At 42.3% G+C, this 9,952-nt stretch overlaps 1 protein-coding gene across 3 annotated transcripts in view; it reads right to left on the bottom strand.

The window, feature by feature from the left end:
* Positions 1 to 9,952, bottom strand: part of CREBBP (CREB binding protein) — a 136,854-nt gene that overhangs the window by 27,805 nt on the left and 99,097 nt on the right. For all 3 annotated transcript variants that reach the window (XM_012647739.1, XM_012647738.1, XM_012647740.1), the window contains 5 exons: positions 9,545 to 9,724; positions 8,512 to 8,701; positions 3,175 to 3,293; positions 1,545 to 1,784; positions 1,027 to 1,115 (listed from right to left, as the gene is read on the bottom strand). In XM_012647739.1, coding sequence (XP_012503193.1) covers positions 1,027 to 1,115; positions 1,545 to 1,784; positions 3,175 to 3,293; positions 8,512 to 8,701; positions 9,545 to 9,724 — 818 coding nt within the window. The remainder of the gene's footprint in view (positions 1 to 1,026; positions 1,116 to 1,544; positions 1,785 to 3,174; positions 3,294 to 8,511; positions 8,702 to 9,544; positions 9,725 to 9,952) is intronic.

Consider the following 9,952-nt stretch of genomic DNA (forward strand, 5'->3'; position numbering starts at 1 on the left):
GACTAAACAAGAACAAAATAATTCAAACAGCAAACTCTAATGTTGACATTTAATACTTGAACCTAAAGACAAAGGCTAAGCACAGAGCTCCGTCTTGGTCACATGAAGTCCAGTTGCTCGTTCATGATATGGAGGCAACATTATTGAGTTTGACCAAGAGTCACAACTTGGGCTTCAAGGCATGATGTCCTCATGCTATGGCAACATGCAGCCACTTAAGTTGTATTTGTGTGGGGAATCAACAATAAAAAATATTTTCACTCTCCCCCTATTAAAAATAGGAGATCTATTCTTCAGCTATCTTTATATTCCAGAAGAATAGCAAATACTTCTCAAGCAGATCCACCACTCACAAAACCCAGAAATAGGGGGGTTATTCTTCAACTCAGTAAAAACACCAGATCTCATTTTGTATTGTGCTAATTTAAAAATAAAAATAATTAAAATAAAAATCATAGACTTTTTTTTCTTTTTTGAAGGAAGTAGCACTCATGCATGTCTTTCCATCTTTCCTTGAGACTGATCAGGCCAAATTAACCTAGGCAAATGCATGCAGGTGGAAGAGTAAAATATAAGTTTTCTACTCTACGAGTATCTTGAAAAAGACTGGGCGTGTACCCACATTCCGGGCAACTTGAATCTATGCTCCCAGGTTGCAATTATCAAGCTTGGCCCAAATAAACTTTCTACTTGTATTAAGAAAAAAAAAGGGCATGTCACCCTTTATTAGAGTTACTCTCAACTTCAGACTCTTGCTTACAGGGTTACATTTGAGAAAGACTGCCTTAAGAATGAATGTGTGCCTAATACAAGCAGTGTGGCAAGTGGTTTTGAGATTAAACTTTTACACTATAAACATATGCTTTATAATTAAGAGACCACAGGCCTATTTGAGTGACTAAGAAGCCCTTTTTTTTTGGAACTTCAGGAAAGAGATAACGTGCCTGGGCTACCATCAGATGAGCGTGCCTTGCTCTAAGACCTTCCAACTCTGTCCCACAATGCAGGGAACTGCTCGGTGCTTACCTATTCTGATAGCTGTAGTAGGCAGCGTCTCGAGGAATTGTACACAGCTGCTTCCCATAGCAGCACAAAGTCTGTGGGGAAAACTCATACTGCAAAAACAAAGGAGAAATACTTTTACATAAAAATATATTCCATTTACTGTCCTGTAATGTTCTAGTCCACCACAGAGTTAGATCTAGCTAGCAAATTACTTCTGTTAGTACAATTTTAGTAACTATTGAAAGACATTTTGGGCTAAAATGCGACAGAATTAGTGTGGCATTGGCTTCAGGAGACACGTGTCACAGACATGTGAAACGGACACCAGGGCAGTCAGGAATGTTCTATCGTGGCCTCCCCGTCAGCACCCGCCAAACGGCTTCTGCAGGTACAGACTGTGTCAGGAGAGACCACACCATACGTGCGTGCATCCCAGCACACAGCGTGGTCAGAATGTTGAGTCTCTCATGTTAGCGTAACACCCTTGTTGGCTGTATTAACCAGGAAAATTCATTTTCCAAAAAAACTTAAAACTGTACCTTGCGTCCACAGCAATATCCAAGGGACTGCATGACAGGGTCAATTTCTTGCTCAAAGACCTCTGCGAGTTTACTGCAAAACTTATAGACCCGGGACGTCTTACGATTATAGAGCCAGGCATTGTTGAACATAAGCCAGACATCATCCACATACTGCCAGGGCTCTTGGTATTGCCCTGTATCCAGCTTCCGCTTAATGGTAGAAAGGTCCATGGGATTCTTCACAATGTCAAAATAATCCTTAAAAACAAAATGGTCTCAGTCTAGGGGATACCCCAAATTCCAAATGCCAGCCACTTGGCAGCTTCCAAATGGCAGCTTTATGCTAAAATACATTAGATATAGAAAATACCAGAAGAATTTCTGTTCCCAATAGTAAGAAATGAGAATTGAAAAAAAAATAATCTCTGATGTTCCTCTGATTTTACATGTTAAAACTGTAATTAATTTTTTCTTTTCTTTTCTTTTTTAAGAGACAGGGTCTTGACTCTGTCACGCAGATTAGAGTACAGTGGCGAGATCATAGCTCACTGCAGCCTCAAACTCCCAGACAAAGGCAATCTTCCTGTCTCAGCCACGTAGCTGGGACTACAGGTGCTACCACCATACCCGGCAAATGTTTTCTTTCTTTGTTTTGTAGAGACAGGGTCTCATTATGTTGCCCAGGCCGGTCTCAAACTCCTGGCCTCAAGTGATCCTCCCACCTTGGCCTCCTACAGTGCTGGAGTGCCAGGATTGACAGGCGTGAGGCACCACACCCAGCCCAATATTTTCAAGTATGATCAAATTACTTCAAAGGAAAGTTAAAGAAAATATGTTAAAAGATACTTTTAATAAAAATTTTTAAAAATAAAGATTTTAATTCACTGAATTAAAACAGTGAAGAAATTTATCATACAATGTGTATTTCTAGAGACTCACTGCCCTGCCCTGCCCCTCCCCAGACAGGGTCTCACTCTGTCACCCAGGCTAGAGTGCAATGGAGTGAGCAGAGCTCACCGCAGTCTCAAACTCCTAGGCTTGAGTGACCCTCCTGCCTAAACCTCCTGAGTAGCTGAAACTACAGGTGTGCACCACTGCGCCTGGCTAATTTCTTTTTATTTTTTGTAGAGATGGGGTCTCACTATTGCCCAGGCTGGTCTCAAACTCCTGGCTTCAAGTGATCCTCCCATCTCAGCCTCCCAAAGTGCCAGTACTACAGGGGTGAGCCACTGTGTCTGGCTAGAGATTTGCTCTTGATCCTAGCAAGCAGAATGGAATTCCAAGATACACATAAACACAAAACTAGTAACCACTACTAAATAGAATTTGTTGGGTCCTCATGGCCTTTGCAAGTCTACCCAGGAGTATCAGAGAGGCCAAAGTATTTTATAATCGACGCTCACCAATTCTTGAAGCTGCTCCTTTTAGACAGAGGCTTACCCAAAGCCCCACATATAAAGTGAGGCCCCAGGGGCCCAGGCTACAGTGAGTGGCTGGGGCCCCTGTGCATGCTCTCCCACCTAATGAGCCCCTCCTCGGACCTGGGGCTCCACTGATGGTGAAATTGAAAGAAATAAAACATTGTTGACAGACAACAGTTAATATATTTTTACTTATTAACATAAGTTAATATAATATATTAACTTACCGGAATTCCTAGGAGCTGGGGATCTACAGGCTGCCGGAAAGGCAAGGACTCTGGATCCTGTCGGTACAGCGCTTCCAGGGTCGGCATGAGGGCCTGGCGTAACTCCTCTGGTTTAAAGACTGCAGTCAGAAAACATCAAGACAAGACACCATGTAGAAGGTACTCAGGCCCCTCCTACATCACATTTACAGTGGAAGCCTGGCTGCTGCTACCTCCAGTCACACACCTCCAAGGCACTCAAGGGGCTCTTGTCCATCATCACAAGAGTCCCCGGATTAAAGCCGTAATTCAGTGATTCTGAAAGCACAGTGGCATTAGTGTTTAAAAAACTGTATTTGGGTACTAAGGCAAAACATGACATTGAGAAGTCTGCTTTTTCAATGAAAGGGTTTCCAACATTAAAAATTTGCTGAAATAGAAAATAAAGCTAACTTCCAAATCTGCTTCACTGATCAAACTGTGTAGTAAATAAAGCCATTTCACTGGAAGGGACCTTAAAAAATCCTCTGATGCACCTTGCGTCCACAGCAATATCCAAGGGACTGCATGACAGGGTCAATTTCTTGCTCAAAGACCTCTGCGAGTTTACTGCAAAACTTATAGACCCGGGACGTCTTACGATTATAGAGCCAGGCATTGTTGAACATAAGCCAGACATCATCCACATTTCTGTCCTTGGCTGAATTAAACTGAGGCTACTTGAGACAAACTGTTTTGAATTACAATCTCATAAACAATGTATACAGTGACACAGCTACAAAAATAAGTACTTTTCTAAAAAATTCTGTAATGTTCCCTTCCATATTTACCAATGCCAATTTCTCCAACCCCTTAGCCATCCTATTTCCTACTACACTTTCTGCTGTCACCAATACAAAAATAAACACTGGCTGCCAAATACAAAACTCTTCAGTGCTGGAGGCAGGTGAGTGAGCAGTCAGTGTGTCGTGCCCCCATGTGGCTCAAATGCACTTTTGCACAGAAAAAAGATGAGGCAAATATGTCTAAGGAATTTTGATGACTTAGGTCATAAGTGATGCAAATTTGTATCTTGAAAAGACTTTCTACAACAGATATGTGGTAAACCACAACTTAAAAATCAGATTAAAATAGGGTAACATTTAAAGTTCCAGTAGGGAAGTAGCATGCATTTGGTATATGGGCCCATCATCATTTCTGTCTGGGGTAGGGGTGGTTTAACTTGCCGAATTCTGGAAGGTACCATCTGATTTCCATCAGGTGAAAGTAAAGGTTAAGGGTGAAATCCAACTTAACACCCTCACTCTAGAAATGAAAACTGTAGCACCAAGAAGTTTCCCCAGAGTTTATTCCCAGCTCAGCCAGGGACTGATTGGGTCTCTTGACCAACCTCGAGCAGACCCTGCCTCCTTACTGGGACACCTGGATGCTTGAGACCTCAGACTGCTGCTTGAGATCTGGGTGAGCAAGTAAAAATCCAAACACAGCACCCCCCAGCACGCGAAGCACAAAGGCCAAGCCTAGTGAGCAGACGTGCCCTCCAGCAGTGCTGGAAACACATGTACATCCTTGCTTCCTGCTAACTCCTTTTCTTCTATTCTGTTTTGTACAGAGATGAAGCAGCACTTGGTGTTCTTTGAGCAACTCTTTATAAGAAAATAATTATTTAATGAATAGCTTTTCATTCCCCTAGATGAGGGGTTGGCAAATTATGACCAACAGGCCAAACCTGGCCAGCTGCTTGCCCTTTTCTGGCCTGAGAGCCAAGAATGGATTTTACATTCTTTAATGATTGGGAAAAAAAGAAAAGAATATTTCATGACACATGAAAATTATCCAAAATTCAAATTTTAGTCTCCAAAAATAAAGCTTTATTGGCACACAGTCATGCTAATTCATTTATAAGATGATCTATGGCTACTTCTGCACAATGGGAGAGTCGAGCAGTTGTGACACAGACTTATGAGGCACAAAGCCTAAACTGGACTATCTGGACCTTTACAGAAAGAGTCTGCTGACTCCTGCTCTAAACCCTGTCTTCTCCCTGGTGGTAATCAAATGTGATAAGGCCTCGCTTTGGTGGCTGATCATTCATTCATTCACTCATTCATTAAACAATGGTTAAAACCTACGCTGAGAAAAGCATTTTCAAACTCCTGTCTTAAACCACTACATTTATGTAATAAGACTCCAAATGAGCTGAAGTAAAAGTCAAAAGCTGTATCTGAATCACATTCTTTGCTACCAATTAGTGTGGAATACCATGGAGCTTGTCACCCCACCTCTCTGGCCTCAAAACCTGCATTCAATTAGGGCCGTGTGCCACATCAGCAATTCTCAAAACGGTTCACAGATCCCTTGGAGACCCTCATGCTGTCTCGTACGGCAGTCACCAGCCATATATACCTACTGAAATCTAAATGAAGCAATATTACATAAGAAAAAAAAAATTCATTTCTTTAGTCACCTTTGTCACATTTTCAGTGCTCAGGAATCATAAGTGGCTGGTGGCTACCACACTGAGAGCACAGATACAGAATATTTCCATCACTGCAGAAAGTTCTAGCACTGTCCTAGGCCCTTTCTATGGGTCTGTAACATCAAAATTATTTTACTAAGCCTAAAATGATTTTCATAATAACACCAAGTCATCATCTGCCTTTTGCACACGTTGCTATTTGCATAGATGGGACAAAAGTAATGGTGAGTAAAATTGCTGACATCTTAGCAAAACAAACAAACAAACAAAACCAAAGAAAAAGAAAGGCAGAGGCATCAAACTCTACTCAGTATCACATTCTTTGCTGCTGCTGTGCACTCTGAGAAAAAAATGTCAGCCACACTTGAGGAAGATACCCTTGATGAGGTAGTAAAAAGTGCTACTTTTATTAAATCTCCACTTTTGGTACTGGTACATATCTTTTATTCTTTTTTCTTTTTCAAGACAGAACCTTGCTCTGTTGCCCAGGCTAGAGTGTCATGGTGTCAGTGTAGCTCACAGCAACCTCAAACTCATGGGCTCGAGCAATCCTCCTGCTTTAACCTCCTGAGTAGCTGTGACTACAGGTGCATGCCACCATGCCCAGCTACTTTTTTCTATTTTTAGTTGCCTGGTTAGTTGTTTTTTTTTTTTTTTTTTTTTTTTTTTTTTTTTAAGTAGAGATAGGGTCTCATTCTTGCTCAGGCTGGTCTTGAACTTCTGAGCTGTGATCCTCCCACCTCGGCCTCCCAGAGTCCTAAGATTACAGGCATGAGCCACCGTGCCCAACCCATGTCTTTTATTCTGTGTGACGAAATGGGATGTTTGCATGAAGCATGTGCCCTGCATACAACGGCCATCTTGGGAAACAGCACTTGTGTGAGTGCTGGGATCCAGAGCTGAAGTAGTGCCTTGTTCTGATGGTATGTGGTAGACATTTTCTCAAATATCAACGAATATGGCCAGTTACTTCAAGGACAACTGACAGTATTTGTCCCAATGATAAAAGTTGGGTTTTCATCAAAAATTAAGAGTTTTGGAAAACCTGTATCTGCCTCACAAGCTCGACAGCTTCTCAAAACTTGTAAGACTTGTTTGAAGAAACTGATGGTGATATTAACAAGGATGAAAAATTCGCATAACTCGGTGAACAAAAATTTTCCACATTACCAAAGGATAGTGTCACAAAAACAAAACAAAACAAAAACCACCCAAGGACAAAAGATCCATTCGAAGTATGCGATAGACCAGTGGATTCTAATGTCACAGAGTACCAAGAATCCCGTGCCATAGATTCGGGTTCCATGCTTGTGACTACCCTTTTAGAAACCTTCTCTTGTTGAATTTTGGTGCAGTGTCAAAGAAGAACATCCACGATTACCTGATAGGGTCATTAAAATACTCCCTTTATCAAATACTTATCTGAGATTGCATTTTCTTCATATGCCTCAAAACAACATTATCGCAACAAAGTGCGCCAGAGGCAGATGTGCAATCCAGCTGTTTCCTTAACTCCCTTCAAAGAGTTGCAAAATTGTAAAATGATGTCACTATTCTCACTCTTTGTTTTAGAAAAGTTCTTTTTAATAAAAATGCATTTCTTATGGGTACCATGTAACAGATTTATTATTTTAAATAAATTAAATATTTTAAAAATGTCTCAGTTTTAATTTCCAATAGAATAGACAGTGATAGGTAATCCACACAAAATCTCTCTAGGGTCCTCAATTTTAAGAGCATAAAGAGGTCTGAGGCTTGCACTCCGTGACCTCCAGAGTCCTGCACAGCTGCACAGTCTCAGCCTCCAGCACTGCTCTGTTACCGTTTTCAAATGTGTTGCCCGCAGCCCTGAACTTTCTGAGTTTCAGCTCACATTTCTAAGGGTCACTTGACAATTTTCTAACACCCTGTTACCTCCTTACTTTGGACACATCTCAAATGGATTCCACTCAACTTCCACTTCAAGGCTGGCTTACTCCACACCTCTCAGAACCCAAAGCTTGCCTCCTTCCTCTTCCCCATCCTGCTGCACAGCTCACTAGGCACTGTCCTCACTCTACTGCCTTGACTCTGTTTCCTAATTGCATCAGCAGAAACCTACCATATCTCCAGTACACATATGTGCTGCTATAATGATCATTTTCCTTAAATCACAGCTTTTTGGTCATTTTCCTACTCAAATATTTCATTGGTTCTTCACACCTTGCCAAATAAAGCCCAAACTTCTTAGCCTGTTTAAGGACTCAGACACATTTGCAACGCCGGGCCCCCAGTCGGTGCCATCTCAGAAGACAGCCCTGTAGTCTGGGAGCCCTCGGAACTGCAGCTCGGTTTTTCATTCACCCTATAAACCCTGTGGGCCACAGGGCTGGAGTCCATTTCTAAGAGGTAAAACTTGGGGATGGCAGGCAAGGAAGGTAACGGAGATGGGATTACTTGTTTGCTTTAGCTGTTAATCCTCCGTGAGGACTCATAACACAATGGAAAGCAGCACAGGCCAGCAAGTTTAAAAGAGACCTACTGGACTGGGCATGGTGGCTCACGCCTGTAATCCTAGCTCTCTGGGAGGCCGAGGCGGGCGGATTGTTTGAGCTCAGGAGTTCGAAACCAGCCTGAGCAAGAGCGAGACCCTGTCTCTACTAAAAATTAGAAAGAAATTAATTGGACAACTAAAAATATATACAAAAAATTAGCCGGGCATGGTGGCGCATGCCTATAGTCCCAGCTACTCGGGAGGCTGAGGCAGGAGGATCGCTTGAGCCCAGGAGTTTGAGGTTGCTGTGAGCTAGGATGACACCATGGCACTCTAGCCCGGGCAACACAGTGAGACTCTGTCTCAAAAAAAATAAAAAAATAAAAAATAAATAAAAGAGACCTACTTTTCTTGCGCGGTTGTGATGGAGACGTTGACTGGGCGGCTGTACCGTTACTGCTGCTCTCCTCTTCCTCTTTAGCTTCCACTTTCACCTCAGGTTTCTTTTCGTCCACTTCCATCGGTTCTGATTTCTGCTCTGTTGTATCTGTTTCTTCTTTAACCTGGGAAGATCCTTGTAAATCCTCCTCCATCATCTTGAGAAAAACAAAATTGCATTTATCATTCCTCTTCTCTGTCAGAAGAAGGAAGGGAGCACTGGTGTCCAGTAAGGCACTTCGATACAAGTACTGTGTAATCAGTCCTAAATTTGAAAATGTTTAAACGTAAAGGTGCTTAAAAAATTATATATGCTCAGTATTTTCACAGATAAATATTTCTAATTTGGAATAAGAATCTCCTTGAAAATTGAAACAGGATCAAAAGCCCTTGCTCAGAGGCAGGAGGTGTGGTGTGAGACAGCAAGGAGCAGTGGGGACTTTGACTAACTGGAGAGCCAGTGTCCCATCTGGAGGCCACAGCTGATGATCGCAACCAGACTGCTGTCACACAGGGATGCAAGCACAATTCTGAAAGCTTCTCACTTTTTAAGAAAAGCCAGAAATCAGGGGTTTTGTTTGCAATTTCCTGATTTTTATAATATTGTGTGGGCCAAACAAAACACATTTACAGGCTGGATCCTGCCCATGGTCTGCCAGTTTTCAGCTTCTGCCACAGGTTAATTAGTAAATGAATCCATCACCCCTTATGCAGTCTACCTCTGCAGAACTAGAAATGAATGAAGAGCGTTAAAGAAAAGGTCGTTGGAAGATTCAAACATTTAAAATATAAGCCAGTGCTCTTCATTTCTGGCAAAATAAAATAAACCCATACCCTGTATTTTAAAATGAATAACCTATCTGTTTTTAACATACTGCAACCTGAAGTCACATCAAACAGAGTATTGAAACAAAATCCAGAGACATCCATGCAGACCCCCAGCGCTGCCAGGGTAGAGCTTCCACATATGGCCATTGCCTCTCCCTGGGCCTGGCACCCACCTCAGACTGAGGCTCCCCCTTGGATTCACCAGGGTCAGCCTCCACGTCCTCGGGAGGGACCTCGGCCTTCATTTCCAGCACAGGCACGTCGGGTCCTGGTTGCTGGGAGTTGGTTTCAGCGCTGGCCACCGAGGAGGGCGTGGGGACCCTGTTATCAATGCTGGCTGCTGCCTGGGAAAGCTGTGAAGAAACCCAAATCATTCAACTCTGTAAACACACAACATAATGACCTCCAACTCTTTCACTCATTCAAGCTATGATTTCTTGTTAACATTTCTTAATACTAACCTACTAGGCACCCCTATTTGAGAGAACTGAAGAACAGAAGTTAAAACAGGAGTGAGTTTTAGAGGAAGTCACCATCAGCCAGAAGCACAACTCACTGCTTTTTTTTTTTTTTTTTTTTTT

The sequence above is a fragment of the Propithecus coquereli genome, unplaced genomic scaffold (genome assembly GCF_000956105.1).
Source record: "Propithecus coquereli isolate 6110/MARCELLA unplaced genomic scaffold, Pcoq_1.0 Scaffold27, whole genome shotgun sequence".
NCBI lineage: Eukaryota > Metazoa > Chordata > Mammalia > Primates > Indriidae > Propithecus > Propithecus coquereli.